Here is a 21,007-nt window from a genome sequence, read left to right as displayed (position 1 = left end):
TAACCATAGTAAATGGCAGTCCAGTTATAAAATTATTTAAAAATTGAACGTTTTAGTTTTAATAGTTGGTAAAACTTATATGATAAAACACTATTAAATATGTTTCACTGACGTCTATTTTGTAACGATAATTTAGTCAAAATTAATGTACGAAATAAAAGTTAATCATTAAAAACAGTTGAAAACGGATATTAATTTTACTCTGTACGTTTTAATGAAAGTTAAAATTCGGCAACACTGTAGTCATTATGTGACGTCATTATGGCCTGGTTGGGTTAGGTTTGCTTGGAAATTTTTGTTAATAATCTTGTATTTTAGTATATTATATGTTGTGCTACTTATTTTAGATTAGTAATATAAATACCTCAAATAGCAGCGGTAATTCTGGTGCCAAGAAGTGTTTATTTCGGCGACGTTTTGTGGCGAAAATGAATCGCCATGAAGGTGGGTAATGATAATCAAAATTTGTGCGATGCTTTTGTCATAGAATTTCTTTGCAAAAAACTTGTTATTTATTTATTTTGAATTTTGGTGCCAACTATATTAAAAGTAAGTAATTGTGGAATAAATATTATATAGTATTTACATCTTTACAGGAGTCAGCTGTGATTCTTGTCTAAAAAATAACTTTAGAGGACGACGTTATAAATGTTTGATTTGCATCGACTACGATTTATGCGCTACTTGTTATGAGTCTGGCGCCGTCTCCAATCAACATACAACAGAGCATCCTATGCAATGTATACTCACTAGAAGTGATTTTGGTAAGAAATCTTTGTTTAGCCATTTTTCTGTCATCATTGACCTGACCTAGTTTTTCACTGTGGTTCTACAATTGTAAGAACTGAATATTATGATTCGTCACTATTTTTTTAACTACCTATTTTTGGCTAATCAGAGAAACATAACTACTGATTTTTATTTTGGAACATTCAGCAAATGGTAAATTGAATATTTACCATGGTGATTGGTTACAGGTGTAAAAGGAAAAAATCTAATTGTCATTTGTTAGAGAAAAGCTTTAAAGCCTTTACTCCTAATTCCAACTAAAAATCCTATATGCAGTAATCACAAAAATTTGTTACATTATTTAATTTTAATATTAGAATGTGACAGGCACAAAACCTGAATGCATATATAATTAATTTTAATATTTAGTAATTTAAATTTGGAAAATGGTTTTTGTTTTTATTATGGTGGCATTATGTGTATAGCTATTTATATAACATACATTATTTGATGGCAAACAAGCAGCACATTCTCCTTTTAAAAGCCTATAATAACCTACAATACTTATAACAACCAGTCGCACTGTATAAAGTTTACTTATTAATGTAACCTTTTTTGACACATACTAAATATTGTTTGAATCACTGAGTAATCTTAACTTGCAATATGGACTATTTCTTTACCACTAAGAAAACTATTTTTGTGACTTATTTTTATAAATATTATTTAAAATGTATTAGTATAATTGTGTAATTTAAAAAGAAATAGTGAATTTAAGACAAAGTGGATTTTTAAAATGAATGTGAATGAGTTATGAATTTATCATGTTTGCAGATCTTTACTATGCTGGAGAGTCACAAGCTTTGGAACAACCGCAGGCATATACATGTCCATTTTGTAATCGAATGGGTTTCACTGATACTGCACTCATGGAGCATGTCACTGCGGAACATGCTGACACAACTCTTGCTGTGAGTAAATGTTGAACAAGTTTTGATGACAATTCAATATTTTTAATTTTATATGCTTCTTACAAAGAGTATAATGATAAACCTGTTGCCACAAGCATTTTCAACCAATTAAGCAATTGGATGGAGATGTAAATGTATAGTAGGTGAAATAAGTATGTACCATGAAAGAGAAAAAAATGTAATACAAAGGAAAAAATATGTTGAATAAAAAGTACCTGGTAGAATAACTACATTTTATATATACATATAAAAAAAATTAATAACAACTATTACTAACAATGGTGGTACATTAAAATATTATAATATTTATTCAAATACATTTATGTATTGATATTTATACACCTATGCATATAATATGTAGTAATATTTTCATATACATTTATTTTATTTATTTATTTTATATTTTTTCTTGGTGCAATTGGTCTCATACTATGAACATCATTTTTATTATTTATTTACCAAAGTTATTAATTCTTTCCTGCTTTTAATCAATATGTGTAGAAATATTTTCATGTTCTTAAAACTAAATTGTATATCCTGTATTTTCCAATATTATTGAAATTAAAGTAAAATTTTTGTTATGGAAAATATATCTATTACCTTGCTTTCCATAGTCCCCTTTTTTATTTTGTTTCATTAACATACTTAGGTAGGGTTTATTTAAATATTTCAGGTAGTATGTCCGGTTTGTGCATCCCTGTCGGGTGGTGAGCCAAATTTTGTGACTGATGACTTTGCTGGCCATCTCACACTTGAGCACCGAACTGGACCGAGGGATCTCATATCTTTTCTGATATCCTTTTGAAAACAATTTTTTTAATTTAGATTTTATTTATGCTAATGACGTTTAACAAAATTGCTATTAAATATAAAAAATATGAGGTAAAAAATTGCACTTTAATGCAGTTATTTTTTGTATATAATGGTAGAAGGGTTTATGCATGAAATATTTTGTCACCTTGAAATTATTGCCTAGTCATTTTTTGTCTTTGATTATGCATTACTTGAAGTTCAATAAATCTGAAATTAGAAATATTGCAAGGTTGTTCACATTTGGATTAACTTTGTATAACACATAAATAAAATACACTCCATACTTTTTATTGCAACTAATAAGATTACTGGTGTGAGCTATATCTATATATACATACTACATAGTACTTGTTTAGCCCAAGACTGGTGTAGACATGGTTACATAACTTTGATAACAGATTTACTCTGCAGCCTTACAACTACATGTGATTTTTGCTATAAAACATAATCTGTGTAACTCCAGTTATTTTTTCATCTATAGAAAAAATGTACCAATACTAATACACATACCCACATGTTAAAAATTTAATAGATAAGAGATATAATTCTTATAGAATTACTGAAGTTTAATGTTTATAACAACTTCATCAATGTGTTTAGCTAACTTGGCTTAGCTTAGATGTTGTCTTCCAGTATGTCATGTTTAATATATTAATATTCATTTACTCATACAGAATTGTAAAATCTTTGTGTATGAGCTATTTACCACTTTACATATTCTGGTTATTTATGTATACACCATGAGAAAAATGTTAAAAAAGCCCAATTTGATAGCATATAGAATCAGATTGAACCTCTCTTTAAGGCATCCTTTAAATGAAAGCTATGGGGATTCCAAATATGCTGACCTTAGAAGAATACCTATCTACCACAAACACCAAGAGGTTTTTTTTTCTAATCGCTTTTAGAAAATTCTCAATACAGTATTGAGTGATTAACTTACAAGCTATTAAGTGATACTAGTGTCACTAAAAATTCCTTCATAACTGTGTTTGTGTTTTTTACAAGTTTTTGTTTTTTGAATTTATGAAATTTGTTACAAGATAATCTATAAATATTACATGGGAATGTATTGTAATACAATACACAGCTGCCCACAAAAGCGCTACATATAGCTTAAATAAACGGAAATGATGTAGGTGTAGCCTATATAATTTTGAATGTTTTTTTAAATTGTGTCTCTACATAAAAAATTCCATAACTCCATTGCACGATGAGCCTAGTGGAATCAGACATGGTGGAGTTCGTCGAATACCGGCTTCGGGCCGGGGCGTCAGTCGCGCCCGCCGCACTAATATGCAATTCAGGTAAAAATTTATGTTGTTTGTAATTAATTACATATATCATTAGATATGATTAACAAAATATTTCTACTATTTTTTAATTTTCTTTAATTACCTAATAATAATTTTGTTAGATTAAATGTAATAATGTTTGTAGTGTTGGTATAAAATCTAAAGCATATTAATTATAAAATTAAACTTGTTTCACTTGCATTTAGCATCACAATCCATCTGACAAAATATATAAATTAATTATGATTAGGCAAAAGTAAATGATCAAAATGTTACGAGTTTACATGAAGAACAGAGTCATGTTTTTTATAATGATTCTGCAATAACATTTTTGAGCTTAGGAAACTAATAAGAAACTGCAAATTCTGCTAGTAGTGATTGTAAAACTGAAGGTTCAAAGACTTGTCCGTCAGTATGTTTGAGTAAGTTTAGTGGCAAATTTTAAGGCGTGTCTCCAGGTCTGTTAGCATTCCTAAGATAACTTTTATATATTTTCACTATGATTTAATATTTTTCCAGTACGAGCGGCGGCATATCATCATTGTCGCCATCTTCCCGTGATGCAGTAGTGGATCCTATAGCAGAACTCCTGTCACAACTGTCTGGAGTAAGACGCGGAGCCGGCCAGCCTGGAACTCCTAGCCAATTGCAGCAATTGCAAATGCAGTTGCAACTTGAACGGCAACAAGCAACCGTTTGTATTGTGTAGCCTCCTTGCATGATTTTTGACAAGTAACAGATAAATGTTAATAAGTAAAAAAGAAAATAGTAAAAAAAAAGAAAAGAAATAGTTAAAATTATGAAAACAAAATGACACTAATATTCAATTTATTGTTATTTTTCCTTTGGAGAGATGGTAGGCGTTATTGGCATGCGAAAAAAGTTTTAATGTGAGTTGAAAAGCAGTGACCTCCCAAATCTTTTCAGATCAGATATATTAAGAGGGTGTAGTTCATACAATCACTGTGTACCGCTTCATATGTGCAATGGCCAAGGTAAAAGGTTCTTTTCTGTCGCCTGAGACAAAGAAATGTATTTAAGGACTTTATAGGTGCATATATTGACAAAGGTAACCGCTAGGGATGGTGTCAAGATGGATACGGTCTTGGCCCAGCTCTTCACGAGTCACGGGGAGTTCTCTGAGTACCTTCACAGGTTCAAGCTCAAGGAGGACCCCTCGTGTTTCTGTGAACCAGGTGTGGGCCAGACCGTGGTCCACCTTGTGGCCCACTGTCCGGCGTTCGGAAGACTGCGTAGAATCCGAATACCGAATGGGCAAAAAGATAGAGAAAAGGAGTATCTCGGCCATCATGCAAGACGAAGGAGAGAGAGAATGCTTCCTCAGCTACTACAGGAAGGTGGTGATAAAAGTCATAGGTAAAAATAAATCACAGTAATAGATTAAAAAAGACTTGAACATGAATAAAAAAGTAAAGCAAACACTAAAATATAGAAATAAAATAGCGCAATAAACGGTATAATATAATATGATAATTATAAAGAAAATATGTGTTAAATGTATGAACAATAAATGTAATGTTGCAAAATAAAATAGTAAGGAAACCTAGAATGTAGTGGTTGAGGATAGATGTATAGCTAATGGAATGAAAGGATGATATGATACATGAAAGAGGAAAATGATAATAATAAAAAATTATATGTATAAATTATTAGAAATAAAAAGTCCCTGTCCCACACGAGATAGGGGAACGAGAGGTCCCCAATAGCGTGGACCATTAAAAAAAAACCGCTAGGGATGAAGGATGCAAATATGTGTTATGGTATAAATGGTATGCATCTGACCAATTTTCGAATTTCGAACTTGGTTAATATATTAAATTCATCAATAAATCATTGTAAAAATTTTTATATAAACTGGTTTATTACTTTAAATAGTTAATACCCAGAGCAATACAGAGGGCCGCGCTCATAGCTTTCCGGCAAGATCGAATCATAAATTAGGAGACGATTCAAAGTCACCGACGTAGTGCTGCTACGCACCGTAAGATCGATCATCATTGCGATCCTTGGAGTTTATATTTATTTATATAATATTGGTTTTTAATTAATTAACGTATGCACAAAGATTAATATAACTTAATACAGTTTGTCCTTAAAAATACTCAGCCCAAAAGTATTCCGTCTGCTGTGACCGTCACAAGGTTAACAAATACTAACATGTAATGAATAATTATTGGCATGTACATTACAGGCAGCTCGTCAGCAGCTGGAGCGCCTGCCACGGCGAGCAGCGGCCTCGTCTAGCGGAGCGGCCGCGCCCCCTCCCGCGCCGCAGCCCGCCGTGCCGCAGCCGCAGCCCGACTCCTCGGACTTCAACTTTTTGCTCTCAAATTTCACAGGTAAATAATATTAAACCACCCAACTCATCTCATTATACTGGTTTCTAGTTAAAACATGTTTAAAAGACAGCTGCTGTCTGAGAGTAGTTGAGACTACAAAAAACACTCCACCTTCTGTCTAACGGAGGGTATTTTAGTTACCGTGAACGCAAGACACTTCTCGTCGCACTTGAAGCGAAATTCAAATAAATTCCCTCCCCATTAAACAGCCCATATAGGACCCCCAGCTGGTGCGATGCACACTTATATTCACAACTCACACCCAACACTGGTGGTTGAACCGTCAAGAAGTCCAGACTTTGCTATTTCATTACATGCACTCATTCTACATTATTTTTAGTTTGCGAATCTTGTGTGTCTTAAGAATATTGTGAAAGTGATCACAAAAAAAAAACTGTACCACTTTTTTTGTACTCTTGTCAGATAACAGTGCGTTTTAAACTTTGTTTGTTGAAGGACGCCTTATAGGGGGTCTGAATTTGATTCTAGTTTCCATTAATCTGGGCTCAACTGGGATTCTTCTCATGACAAACATTAGTGGTCAGATAATCACATAATATCCAATCACCTAATCAGATAATAATATGATTAAATTAATGAATATTCTTGTTAAACTGTACAAGTTTGTATATTATAAAAATAAAATGAATTTGCTACTATATATAACAGATTCTTAGACTTATACTCATAGACCACTTTCAAAAGTTAGCTGCTCTTGGTGGACCCTTCACAGTTATATTACTACTAGGGTAATAAGAGATTTGTGACTAATTGAGACATCGTTACTGAGAAGCCTATTTTGAATACCTTGATTTTCTTTTCTCCCTCTTTGCAATCAGCCAGAAAGCTTTAATTAAATCTGATAATCAGATTGTTTGTTTTTGGAAATGAACCATGTCCTATAGCATCTCATTGGACAATGTAAGACCATGTTTATTACTGATATTTTTTATAATGATGGGTATTGTTGCAATCTTAGCATTGAATTAAAGAGTATTCTAAGAAGGAATATACCTTTTTCTTTGTAGCGGCTTCAACAGTTCTGCTGTTATTAAATCAAATCCCTGTGCCTTTTTAGATTTAAGTTGCAGTGTATGTTTGTTTTACCTTTGCCCATGTTATCAATTTCAAGGGAAGTGACAATTGTTGTTCAGTTATCAAGACTTTATCGATTTTTTCCTCGTGATGCATAGGATCTGATTCATTGGGTTTAAAAACGGCTCTCTCAACTAATCACCATTTGGTTGTCTACAACCTTCTCTAACAAAATATTCTTTAGGTCTTTTTAGAGATTTCGACACTTTCCAGAGGGAGTTATCATCAGCTTCGTGTGGAGATAAGGTCTCCAGCTTTTACTGGATACTTTTATTACCATTGTCTCTAAGCATTTGTTTCAGTTCCTTCTGTGCTTTATTCAGTGACTTTTGTCCCATTGATTTCTGTTTGCCAGTGTCGCCGCTTTTATCTAAGCTTTCCCTGTACAGCGATCATATTTTTCCTTAATTTTTCAAAAAATATCTTGAGTTTTTAATTTGCAATAAAGACTCAGTGTGGATAGCCATGCTGCTTTTTGAATTTGGTTAATTAAATACTGAAAAAAGTACTCAATGTCTTCTTCTGTTTTGCGTCACAATGATAACTTGGTATTTTTATCTATATAATGTCTAAAAGATTCCCAGTCGGTGTTTTTGTTATTCAGAATAACTTACTAACTGTGTCATATTTAATATAGGTGAGACCAGTTCAGCTAGCAACGAAGAGGCAGAGTCTCGCGCAGCCCTACTCCGCGGACTCATGCTTGCATCGTTGGGCCGCGCACCTCCCGCACCACCGCCTGTGCAGCCCACGCCCCTCGCGCCTCCTGCGCTGCCCGCGCCTCCCGCGCAGCCCACGCCCCCCACGCAGCCCACGCAGCCAGCGCAACCTGCTCACCCCCCACCACGCACTAAACCGCAGCCACGGACTAAGGTAACTGACTCAAATTTAATGGTAACATCATCCTGATTTAGTTTCTTTGAACGTCGACCAATAATTTTTAACCTATCTCTGTAATTACAGTTTGCTTAAATTACATTAGGTGAACGTAATGCATCATGCATTACATTCACCTAATATAATAAGGATGATATTTTTTGTATATTTATTTATCAATTGCACTATTCTTCGGGCGCGGACGGCACTCGCTTTATTAAAAGTAAAAAAAACTTTGTTAATCAGATTTCAAGGAACTCTCCAAGACCATTTTCAATTCAACATTTTTTATAAATAAATTACCAAGACATACCAAATAGTTGCAACTGTGGATACACTCAGGTGTGCCAGGTAGGTACAATAAAAATTAAAATTTTTTGGGAAACGTGACCAGCCAAAAGCCTGAAATTGTTTATTGCCACCATACCTTATCTGCATCAGATGCCTCAAAAGATGCTGCCGCTGTCCAATAAATTTTTCATTTCAAAAATATTACAAGTTATTGAAACACCAAATTCAAAACAAACGCTGTCTTAGTTCAATTACAAGTTATATAAAAAAATCCCTTTACAAATGTGTTAAATAGCAACGCAGGCTCGGTTTCGCTACGCGAAGCAGCGCACGGCAGGTAGGTACCGGCTGTGCGCATTATTCATCAGTGGCCGTTGGCTATAGTCGACGCTCGTACAAAAGAAATTTTTTTTTTTGGATCCTTATTTCATCTGTTGAGGGGTTATAGCTTTGGAAGGGGTCTCTCCGGCGGGAGACCCTTTTAGTCCACCATCGAGCGTCTAGTCTCTAGATGTCATGGCGTTTAAGACGTTTTCTGTACTGGATGCAAGCCAATTCGGAAGCCAAGTCATTTGGGTGTTTGTCTCGCCGATTTTTATAATTAGTAGATGACTGCTGGATCTCCTCCTTCACTGTTATGATCTCCAGAGCTTCGTGGATTTCAGAGTTCGTGAGGAACCATGGGGCGTTTTTTATGGTACCCAGTATGCCATTTTGTAGCCTTTGTATAATGGTTATATTGGAGTTACCTCATCACGCTTCTTTTTAATGTGGTGTTTCCATGTAAGTCTTCTGTCCAGGTGTATTCCAAGGTACTTCACTGTGTCACTATGGGGTAAGGTGTTGTTACCCAATTGTACGGGAGAGCAGTTTCCTGTTCTAAGTGTGAAAGTAATGTGAGTCGATTTAGAGGCACTTGCCTTAATGCGCCACTTCTGCAGCCAGTCATCTACTTTGTGGAGGATTTCTTGTAGAATGTTTGAAGCAGTCTGGGGATCCTTGCTACTTGCCTACAGTGCAGTATCGTCAGCGAATGTAGCATTCATCACTTGTGATGTCTGTGGGAGGTCTGCTGTATACAGGTTGTATAGGATTGGGCCAAGAACGGAGCCGGGGGTACTCCGGCCAAGATGTCATAGATATTTGATACGTATCCACTTTCCCGTACCCGAAACATGCGATTCGACAAGTAAGAATTCATCAAGGTATAGTAGGTGTGTGGTCGTAGCTTTTTTGTTTTGGAGAGTAGGCCCTTATGCCATACTTCGAACGCCTGTTGGATTTCGAGAAACACAGCAGAGCAGTACTCCTTAGCTTCAAGGGAATGTCTTGTCTTATCATAGACCCGATGTACCTGCTCTATAGTCAAGTGTTGATTGCTAAACCTAAGTTGATGTTCAGGGATTGCTTCATTTTCCTCTAGCAGTGGCAGTATTCTGTTCAGTAGAATTCTCTCAAACACTTTAGACAGGACAGGTAATAAACTTATTGGTCTGTACGAAGAAACATCATCTTGGGGTTTTCCAGGCTTGTGTATCATTGTGATGACTGATACCTTCTACATGCTTGGGAAATGTTGGACCCTAAGGACACCATTAAGAAGCGTATTGATGAACACCAATACTTTTCTAGGAATCTGCATTAAGATTTCCTTGGTAATTAGATCAAAGCCAGGAGCTTTGTTATTTTTTATTCTTTTTATGGTCCATGTCAGCTCACACACCGTTATTGTCCTCGGTGGCAATGACAGTTGGAGGTCCTGCTGCAGGTGATCGTCTACTTCCCTCTCAAATTTCTCGCTTGCACCATCATTAAATACTTTGGCTAGATGTTTTGTGAATGTTTCTGCCTTATCTCTGCCAGTCTCAGCTCAGTCTCCGCTATTTTTTCTTATAGTAGACTTAAATTGTTGTGGTCTGTTGAATGTTTTGGTGAATTTCCGGAGCGTATATTCCGAAGATGCGGTAGCCGTTAGTTTTTAATTTGTAGAGTTGCGTTTTTTATGCTATCCAGCATTTACTTTGCTTATTAGCCATTTACATTTGCTGGATAGCATAAAAAACGCAACTCTACAAATTAAATGTAGCTTGTAGCATCTTCTATCTCCTGTGGTGTCTTTAAGGTTACTGTAGTTGTATAGTGTCCTCTATGTATTCTCTGAATCCCTCCCAATAGGTGTATTTATTGGACAAGGTTTCGGGTTCTTCGTAGCTTATTAGGGTCAAAATCACAGGGGTATGATCAGAGTTACTGTCGTGGCAAGACTCGGGTTTTTTTTTTTTTTTTTTTTTTTTTTTTTTTTTTTTTTTTTTTTTATTCGTACCCCTATCTAGTTTGGGACAGGGTCTTTTGTATCAATATAATTTTTCACATTTCTTATTATTTTCTTTCTCTTCTTTCTTTCCTTATAATGTCATTTCTTTCATTCTATTTTCTATCTTTCATTCCACAATTCATCTTTCTTTCTCATTCGCCCTATTCAGCTTTCATTCTTCCCTCTTTTCTTATTAATAATTACATTTTTATCTTTTTATTTACATTTGGATTTCTTATTTTATAATTATTTTTTATTTATCACAGTCTTATTTCTTAATTTTTTCCCATTTTATTGTCGCTTTGTTACTTACTTATGTTTGTCTTTTATTTATTTCTATTGTTCTTTTAACTATTTCTTTGCAGAGGGTTATGAAATCTTGCTGGTATTCTCCGCCTATCAGGGAGGCTATTGACTCCTCCCTGATTTGAACCCCAGACCGGCACTCGAAGCCGAACCGGAGTCCCCCGAATGCGGGACACCGGGCCACAAGGTGGATCACGGTCTGGTCCACGCCCGGTTCACAGAAGCACGAGGGGTCCTCCTTGAGCTTGAACCTATGAAGGTACTCAGAGAACCCCCCGTGCCCCGTGAAGAGCTGGGCCGAGACCGCGTCCACCTCGATGCTGCGGAGCACGCGGTAGGCTGAGACGGCGTCCGGGAAAAACATCCTCGTTACCGAAGCCGTCGTTCCTTCCACATACCTCCTGTTCCATTCGTCGAGCGACTCCAGTCTCAGTTGCCGCTTGACGAATGAAACAGGGCATCTCTCGTACTCTGGTCGTCTTTTACTCTTCAGGGCCGCTTCCTTGGCCAGCTGGTCCGCCCTCTCGTTCCCCTCCATCCCCGCGTGCGCTTTCACCCAGAACAACCTTACATCCTTCCCTTTCTCTCTCGCTTTCATTACATTCTCCTTCACTCTTAACGCTAAGGGATGGAGGGTGTCCGATCTTGCGACAGTTTCGAGAGCGGACCGCGAGTCGCTCAGTACGGCACAGACTTGCGCCGACTCGCCGGCCGCGTACCCTGTTGCCTCAGCTAGAGCCAGCAGCTCTGCCTGGTATACGGTGCAGAAGTTGCCCAACTTGAGTTTCTTTGTGTATGACTCTACGGCGCCCCGCTTGACGCAGAACGCCGCACCCACCTTATCCTCTATGCGGCTGCCGTCGGTATAAATTACCAGATCGGCAGCCGCGGTGGCAAGTCGGACTTCCTCCGCACTTTCCCCCAGACAGGAGAACTCCACACCAACTTGACCAGACGGGTGTGGTAGTCTCAGGTAGCTGACCGGTACCTCCAGGTCTCGGTCCTTTACCACCTGCCGGGAATGACCCTTTCTTATTTCAAATAAGCGGGCTGCTTCTTGGACCCGAAGGTCCAGGGGAAGCAACCCGGCAAGTATAAGGGCCGAGTGCAGGGACGCGGTCCTGTGGGTCCTCGCGATCTTCTGCGCGAAGCCCCGCTGGACCGCGCCCAACTGCCTGCGGACCAGCAGCTTCCTAGCCGCCGGCGCCCATGCACTCGCTGCATACAAAATCGTCGGCTCCAGCACCGCCAGATACATCGTTCTGATCACCTCCGAGTTCAGACCCCAAGATACCTTCGCAGCCCTGCACAGCTGACGATAGAGGCCCTGTGCCTTCTTGCTCACGTTCTTCACGTGACTGTTGAACGTGAGCCTATCGTCAACTGTGAGGCCTAGTATCCGGACCTCCCCAGTCCGTCCAAGCGGCTCACCTCCCATGCTCAGTAATGGGTAGTCGAACTTTAGCTTGTTGGTTAGCACCATCACCTTGGTTTTGTGTGGTGCGAACCTCAGCTTATTCCTGACCCCCCACTCATGAACATGGGCGAGAACGGCGTTGGCCCGACTCGAGATGTCCTGGGCCTTCTGCCCCGAGAAGACCAGCACGACGTCATCTGCGAACGCCTGGCAGTGTGTCCCGGTCTTTGCCACCTCCTCCAGGAGAGGGTTGATGAGGAGGGTCCAGAAGGTTGGGCCGCCTACGGATCCCTGCACGCACCCCTTGGTGGTCTCTCTGGCCCACTCTGCCCCCGCGTACCGTACGGACACCTTGCGATCGCTAAAATAGCTGTCAACAAGACGCCGCAGATTCGCGGGGCAGCGAGTCTCTGCCAGTCTGCACCGTATAGCAGGCCACCAGGCGTTATCGAAGGCTCCCTCTATGTCCAATGATACCAGCACTGCGATCTCCTTCTCCTTCAGCCGGGTTCGCAGATGCTGGATCAGGTCATACAGGGAGTCTTCGGTACACCTCTGCGGCATGAAGCCGTATTGGTGGCTACTGATATACGGTGCAGTGTACCACCGGATCCTACGGACCATCATTTTCTCAAGGACCTTGCCGAGAATCGGCAAGAGTCCGATGGGCCTGTAGGATTTCGGGTGCGTGTAGTCCTCCTTGTCCGGCTTCCGCAACGCTACGACCACTGCCTCCTTCCATCTCGTGGGGAAGTGGGAAAGCGCGAGACACCGGTTGGAGAGCGCGAGGTACAGAACGGGGTCCACGGCGACGGCCGCACGGCAGATGTCCGCGGTGAGTCCGTCAGAGCCAGGTGCCTTCTTGGCGTTGAAGGTCGATACGGACCATCGGAGCTCCTCCATCGTAAACGGGGGGTCGCATGTTCCATCATGGTCCCCCGAATTGACTTCATCGGCTTTAGCTCTTACAGTTCTGTGGTCCGCATTGTCCTTCCCGGGGTCGTCCTCCGGGAAGAAAACCTCCGCCAGCAACCTGGCTGATCCCGCTGCGTCCAGCACTTTACCTGACTGGACGAGGGGGACGTCCTCTCGCCTCACCTCCGTGCGACGCATCACACGGTGGATCCCGCCCCACATGGTCTCGCGATCCTGTCTCTCACAGAAACGCTTCCAGCTATGGGTCTGAGCGCGCCTCGCCTCAAGGCGGTATGCCTCCTTCGCGTCGCAGTACTCGCGCCAGACCAGCTCCTTACGAGCCGGCCTCGCGGCCCTGATCCTTCTCTTCTTCCTCAAGACATCTGCCTTGAGGAGAGAGAGCTGTTCGGACCACCAGGGCAATTCCGTCCTCTTCCGCTTGGAGACCTTCGGCAGGACCAACTCGCAAGCGTCCCTCACGGTTTCCACATACCGACCGACCGTGCTGTCCAACGCCCCCTTTTCGGTGATCTGATTCACCTCGGTAGGCGTCAGACAGCGATCCGATAGCAGCCGAGCGACAGTTCGATGGAACTCGCCCCAGTCTGCCCTACGGGTAGTGTACTGCCGTGTGGTCCGCTTGACGTCCGTGCCTTGGGACCTCTCAAACTTCAGATTGAACACAATTGCCCTGTGGTCCGACGAGGATATGTCGTCCACGAGGCTCCAGCCCACCGCTCGGTCGAGCAGGGTGGTCGAGCAAGCAGTAATGTCGACGCGACTGGAGTAATGCTTACCGCCCCGATACGTATCAAACGTCGGCTCAGACCCCTGGTTCAACACGTGCACTCCCAGTTGGTCGAGGGCGGCTGCGACCTCCTCCCCCCTTCGGTCCGTGGACCGGCTACCCCACCAGGTGTTATGCGCATTGACGTCGCCACCCAGTACCACGTTGGCTGTCCCCAAGCCCTCCACGGCCGAGCCGATCCGGTCCAGGTATGGTCCGACGGGCGTATTAGGCTCCAGGTAGACGGACACCACCCCTATCTCCCAAGCCCCAGTCCTCAGCCTGGCCGCAGCAACGTTGCCAGACGTGAGTTGGGGACATTGAGTGATATCGATAGTGTCGTCGAATAGCACAATGGCCGCCTTGACAACCTCCCCGTTGCCTCGCGCGACACATTGTACCACCCTTGTCCCTGGGTAGTGCCTCATCTCGCCAATAGCGCCGATATACGGCTCCTGGACCAATGCGAACGCCCAGCCTCTCTTCGGCGCTTCACATATCAGCTCGGCAGTAGCGAGCTTGGACCTTTGCAGGTTTAGCTGCGCCACGCGGTACTGGTGGTGCCCTGCGCGGAGAGTGCGGTGAGTCACCTGGGTGCCCTTAGCAATACGCTACGGACGCCCGTGCTATGGTGTCCCACTTTCTCCGCACAGGACAGTCTTCGTCAAATGCGCCGTGGTCCCACCGGTCTGCCTTAGCTAGTCGGCAGTTCCGGCAGGCGGGAGGTTTCCCGGCTTGCCGATCCGGACACTCGGCGCGTAGGTGCCGGCCACCACAATGGCTGCAGCGGTCTTCGCTCTCCGCGCAATGCCGTTTGGTGTGGCCGTAACCTAGGCACCGAGTGCACTGGACTAGCGGGGAGTGATCATGCACCCGCACTCGCTGGAGGTCCACGTGCATGTAGCCCGCAGCCGTCAGCCGTCCCCAGAGCGCAGGCGACACGCGCATGACCACATGGATCGTCTGCACATTTCGCGCCCTCCTCCTGAACCTTACCTCCGCCCTCTGATCCTCCTCAGAGACGTCGACCAGCAGGTGTTTATTTTGGGTCTTAATGGCCTTTACTATTTCTTCGTTAGTATTATAGGCCATTACGTCTCTGAGCAGAACCAGTGGGTCCTTGTTTTTGACCTCTGCAAGGTTCAGGTCCCTGCCTGCCCTCCTCAGCCCCTCACGCACCCTCTCCAGCTCGACCTCTGAGCCGCAGCCCAGGATGACCCGACCGTCCCGCACCCTGCGGATCCGGTCGACCCTTATGCCGGTCTGGGTGGCGTTTAGAGCTTTCCGTATTTTTCCCAGGACCTGCTCGCCCGTGTCGGTCCCCGACGAGACCGCCACCGAGTGCTTAGGTTCGCACCCCGGTGGCGGTCTTTTTGCCGGGCCGGCCGCCACGCTCGCGTACGTGCCGGGAGGCTTCACTTTTTCTTGTACTTTTGCAGCCACGAGAGACTCCCTCAAGCCCTCCAATTCTTTGGTATTGGCTTCAAGGAGTCTCGCGTGGCTGTCTAATTTCTTAAGGAGCTCGCACTGGCTCGCCGGCAGGGGGTTTGCGGGTGGATCCTTCACTACTGCTTCCACCCGTTTCGCCCCGCTCGCCGGCTGCTCTACTGGACCCCCTTTTGGGTCCTGGGTTCTCTCTCTATGTGCGAGCTCCGCCTCCTTAAACAGTTCGTAGAGCCGATTAATGGCTATTATCACCTGCTCCTTTATTTCCGTTTTTAGGTTGCGCGAGCTGCCCAGGTGCAATTTCGCCTTTGTTAGGCACGCTCGCGCCTCCTTCATCCGGTCCGCGGAAGCCGGTTTGTCCCCTTTCGGGGATTGCCCGGCCGCCGCGGGAGCAGGTGTCGGCTCTACCGCTTTCGGCAACGTACGCGCCCTTACCTTCACGGCCGGCACGACGACACGGGGAGAGGTCCTGGGCTTTTTTACCTGCCCTTCCCACTCCCCCACACTCTTCCGGACGCTTCTAATGGGCGAGGTGCTCACCCTGCACGCCTGGCTGGCGCCTGCCTGGCTCACCTCGCCCGCGTCGGTGGTCTTTGTGGGGGTCCGGTACATTTTAGGGGTAGTCGTCTGTAACTTAAAATTCGTATATAAGTATACGCTTGCTTGTCTTATTATACTATTTGTATAAAGTTATATATAATTTGTGTACTCTTGTAGAATCAATATGTCAATATATAATTTATAGATATGTCAATATATAAAATTTGTTTAACTCTATGTGTCAATTTTTAAATAAAATATAATTTAGTCAACTTAACTCTAGTGCAAAAAGGCTCTTAACCTAAGGCAATAGGGCCACTATTCTATTGCTATTTATACTAATTCTTAAAACTATGGGATAGGTCAAAAAGACCTCACTCCCAGTGGCAGCCGCCGAGTATTTTTATTCCTAATAATTATGCCAGACCTATGTTTATTTACTGGAGGAATTTAACCTCTGTGGTGGGCGGAAAAGAAAAATGTCTACCCACCACTTTTTTATTTTATAAAACTCTTTGTAATTTCTTGTAATACTCGGCGGCTACCTTACTTATAACTTGAAGATGTGGTGCTTAATGGAAGTTTTAATGGCTACGGCCGTTCCTGCGTGACCAGTGCCATCGGGGTGGCAAGTCATGTAGATGTAGCAACCTTTAACTTTTATGTCGCTTTTTGGTGTGCAGAGCACTTCAGATATGAGTACAACATCCTGTTTATTGTTCGCAATCAATACTTCCAACTCGGACTTGTTTGGCGTCAAACCATTATGTTCCAAGTGGCTATCCTGAGTGTAGTCATTTTGTGGTCTTATCTAGCAGTGTTGTTATGAGTCTCAAGAGAGTCATCTGTTGTAAGATTAGAATTAGAATTTTTCTGATTGTTTTATTATTAATTCTTTAAATTTATTATACGTTCTCGCTTCAGGTTGCAGTTCGCTTGCGTTCTTCTTTAATCTTTCAGCGTAGCTGTCGTTGGGTTTACTTCCTGCAGGGTTTTCGGGTTTTGTTTGAGTAGTTTTTTTTTACTCTGTCGGCCTTGTGGTGTTTTTCTGTGTCGTCCTTTCTGGCATTCTTCTAGCAATTATCTCTTTGTATATCGAGCAACCTTTATAGTTTGCAGGATGTGCACCTTCACAGAGGACACACTGGGCTGGTGTGTTGCGGTCTTTTTTTGGACAGTCAGCAGTTTTATGACTTTGAGCACATTTTAAACAACGATATGGTCGCATGCAGTAGTTCTTCGAGTGGCCGTACTGTTGGCACCTCTGGCATTGTGGTAGTGTTGTCCTCTTTTTAGGGTCTTCAATTACGATAGACTGGTGGTATAATTACTTGATATCTTTAACTACCTTGTTGTCTGGTCCTGGGGCGATATTCACAAAGAACGTAGATATGGGTTTTTTGCCTGGCTTGTGCTTGGCATTAATGATCTCGCCGAAGACTTTATTCCCAGTATTTCCTATTTCTTCCACAATGGCACTATGGTGGTGTGGAGTGGTGGAGATTTTTTATGACCACTCTAAGGCTGCGCTGCTTCTTGATGTTAAAAGTATGACCCACGAGTCCATTTTCTCGTACTAGAGTAATGATTTTTTTGTACGTTGTAAGATCTTCACAAGAAACCCTTAATTGATTTCTATTAACTATCTTAAAGGTAAATAAGTTTGAATCAGCTGCCGTTTCCAATAGCTCTGTGAATTTGTTTTACGTCCTCAATGCCATACAGAACGATAGGTGGCGGTTTACTAGGTCGTTTTTCAGAGGGTTCACTAGAATTCTCGGTCACGTCCACAGATAGATCCTGGAATCGGTTCTGGGTTTTTACTCTTTCTAGGGATGGTGTCGGTGATATTTTTTTCCGTTTATGGTTTCTAGATACAGGTACTCTTTGCCAGTCAGGAGGTTTGGGAGTATCTATTTCTAGATTTTTACTTAGTGTTTTTTATTTTGGACACTTTATATGGGAGGTATTTTCCAATGAATTAGATCGTGTTTTCGTAAGAAGGCTTAGATGGAACACCTGTTGCACAAAATTACATTTTCATCACGCATTCACTGAGGCAGAGGCCTGGTTACACACGTAAGACTGCGCACTGCGTCTTCGGTAACAGTTTTCACACCATGAGGCCCGAGTACCTCGTGACGCCGGGGGTTAGCCGGATCGCAGGACAAATCACATTCTTTATTTTCGATTATCATAAAAAAGGGGGCGGGAGAGTAGTAGTACACGTTTCCCAGGCGCATACACCCAATATTTCTGAGGATATCTACTCGCCCACGGTTATTGGTTAGCCATGTTGATGGGTTATATTTACCGCCGCCCATTGGTCGGCGTTGGCATCTTGTTTTACAGCTAACTTCCTCCTAGGTGTTTGTAGGTGAAATTCGGATCGCCATTCTCAGCGAAGACTCTTTTCTCATCCGGGCTTGAGACCGGCAACGGCAGAGTGTACAAAAATTGTTAAAGAAAAATCAATTTAATAAGAATATGTTTGCAGGAAGCAGCGGCGCGTGCGCATACAGGCGCTCGGCAGCTGCCCGAGGGCAGGTAGGAGCGCCGCGCGGCGAGCCCCCGCCCGCCCCGCGCCGCCACGCACCGCTCCACACCGCCCCGCACCGCCCCGCGACACTGACACGCCAGGCACGCACACGGGACACCGCACCTCTACGAACATCTGTAAACTGCTACTGTCGCGGCTAGGCGCTCTCCGCGTGCTCCTAATAAGCCAAGTGTATGCTGACGGATACTGTTTCGAAAACCACATGACTCCTGATTTTTCATGTCATTGAAAGTGGCAATGCAATCAATAACACAACTTGACAATGATTCTATAAACGAATTACAACGAAAATGCAAGTTAAGTGACTGTGGTAGTTAATATGCATGAAGCGAAATTACAGTAATACATTACCTTCAATAATATGTGCTACCACTTTGCGTCCATCTCACAGCACATTTTTCAGCGGTGCCTTGGGAACGTGGAGTTACACTGGCTGATTTCATGTCATTCCTACTGGCTACAGACTTACATGTTAAAAGCTGGTTAGTAATCACCTTTGACCTAGTGCCGGTGTCGCAGGCTCTTACAACACTCGATTTTCAGCGTGTCATGGTTAACTCATATACCGCGGTGTATTATAAAATAGTCGGTGTCGGCTTGTAAAGTGGGGGTATCAATGGTGGAACACCGTTGAGATATTGTTACGGACGTCAGACGGAGCAACTTGCTATGCGCCCGTACCACGGTACACTGTAATATAGTCAGTAAAAGCGTTCATTGTGCTAAGTTTACGTGTCTATATTACGCTCTTGAAATCTGCAGTGAATCGCTGGATTGTTTAATTCGATTTGTTACGAATCGAGAGCGGATTATTGATACGGTCAAAATGTAACGCATTGGACCGTGTTAGGACAGTTCGGGTAGTTCGGCAACCAAATTTTTGATGGTAAACGTCGGGTAGAAGAAAAATTATATGCAAAGAAATTTTTCGTGTTATACAACATAGTCACAACACGGTTCGAGGCGAGCAGTCACAGGTTGCCTGGTGCTTGCTAACGAAATGGTCCCCAGAGATGAGTGGGGAGGAACTCGTAAAACCAGCTGCCACAACCTGGTGATGCAACACTAACTGGACTTTCCTTGTTTTTCGCTAACACTCATTAGTGGATGCTTATGTTTGTTTTGTTAGCTTTCGAAATATCCGTGTGATTTCTTTGATTCTAGAAACTACATAATAGTTATGGAATGTTTTAATCAATTTATCTATATAAGGTCAATACAATGATCATCATATAAGCTTCTTCAAATTTACGTATTTTCGATTCATGTCACACGAGAGGAGTAATAATTTATTAACCTCATTTTGTTTTAAAACGCTCTTACGTTAGCAATTTAGTTTTATTATTTAATATCGTAAACTAAGTTAAATGTACAATAATTTATTGACATTGCAAATGTATAAAGTTTTTCATGTTACTACTTACATCTAAAGATGCTCCTCTCAAATTTCATTGTTTGTAATAAGGAAAAAAAAAAACACTCAAATTGTCACTAGCTACTCAATGGAAGTGCTTGTTAGTTTGATTATTATACTCCAACATTACAAAATGTTTGTATGTACCCTAATTAAATTCTATAATATTTGGACGATTTTTTATTTATTTGTTTTAATGATTAAATTCCTTACACCCTCAATAAAGATATTTTTGAGAAAAGTATGTACCTCTTTTTATATATATTTTATATTATAGATTCCAAACATGAGCATTGATATTCATGATGCGAATAATTTTAAGTATTTATAAGCAAATGTACAGAGGGAGTAATAAATTGTCTAAATTTAATTACACTATTACTTGAACCTTCCGAATCGTCTTCCCTTACGTGACCGACGTGTCATTATTGACAAATTTCTCTTCTCCATTTAAGCATAGGTTATTGGCTGACATGCCTTAGACATTTCCTACCAGTCAACTCAATGCAGAGAAAACAAGTAGGCAGGTTATTATTAAACACATTATGCGACTAGGCTCTGCGGGCTGGTTTCGGCGACCAAGCAACACTGCGCTCATTTTGTGTCGAGGTAAGCCTTACTCAAGCCAACCTTGCCAATTCCTAGAGAAATCCCAGTAGACCCTTGATGTCGCCGGTGATTCGAGAAGGGTAGCCCTGTAGGGCGCTACCTCCGTACAACGAAGTAGTATGTGAGCAGCGGTCTGGCCCTCCTCTAGGCGTGTCCTGAAGAGAACACTGTCCGTAAAACTGTAAACGGATGTTTATTAAAAAGACAAACAGTAAAGATCTCTGCCACCAGACGCAGTAGGGGTCGCGACAGCCGGAGCATGAGTTTTA

General features: G+C 42.2%; 1 protein-coding gene across 3 annotated transcripts; it reads left to right on the top strand.

Moving 5' to 3' along the window:
* The first annotated feature begins 260 nt into the window (after window positions 1-260).
* Window positions 261-20,345, top strand: Kcmf1 (Potassium channel modulatory factor 1). 3 transcript variants are annotated; one of them, XM_068763608.1, is made up of 10 exons: window positions 267-274; window positions 348-444; window positions 597-764; window positions 1,564-1,700; window positions 2,374-2,493; window positions 3,726-3,820; window positions 4,328-4,502; window positions 6,021-6,168; window positions 7,901-8,136; window positions 18,653-18,789. In XM_068763608.1, exons 2-10 carry the CDS (start codon window positions 429-431, stop codon window positions 18,704-18,706), a joined length of 1,149 nt encoding a protein of 382 aa, XP_068619709.1. In that variant the 5' UTR covers window positions 267-274; window positions 348-428; the 3' UTR covers window positions 18,707-18,789. The 3 variants fall into 3 exon arrangements, with proteins under 3 accessions (XP_068619711.1, XP_068619709.1, XP_068619710.1); XM_068763610.1 differs by lacking the exons at window positions 7,901-8,136; window positions 18,653-18,789 and adding an exon at window positions 5,005-5,185 and having other exon boundaries at window positions 261-444; window positions 6,021-6,157; XM_068763609.1 differs by lacking the exons at window positions 267-274; window positions 348-444; window positions 597-764; ... (2 more) ...; window positions 3,726-3,820; window positions 4,328-4,502 and adding an exon at window positions 4,515-5,185 and having other exon boundaries at window positions 18,653-20,345.
* Window positions 20,346-21,007: the final 662 nt, after the last annotated feature.

Source organism: Battus philenor, unplaced genomic scaffold, assembly GCF_028537555.1.
Source record: "Battus philenor isolate CCGP_79_NKW_IND1 unplaced genomic scaffold, ilBatPhil1.0.hap1 SCAF_18, whole genome shotgun sequence".
Taxonomy (NCBI): Eukaryota; Metazoa; Arthropoda; class Insecta; order Lepidoptera; family Papilionidae; genus Battus; species Battus philenor.
The sequence above is the reverse complement of the archived record's forward strand: the minus strand, read 5'-3'. Positions and strand labels throughout refer to the sequence as shown.

Bases quoted from the DNA above. Each gene is read 5' to 3' on its own strand.
- Kcmf1 (XM_068763608.1), top strand. The intron at 765-1,563 runs GTAAGAAATCTT...TCATGTTTGCAG, and splicing joins ACTCACTAGAAGTGATTTTG to ATCTTTACTATGCTGGAGAG. The intron at 8,137-18,652 runs GTAACTGACTCA...ATATGTTTGCAG, and splicing joins AACCGCAGCCACGGACTAAG to GAAGCAGCGGCGCGTGCGCA.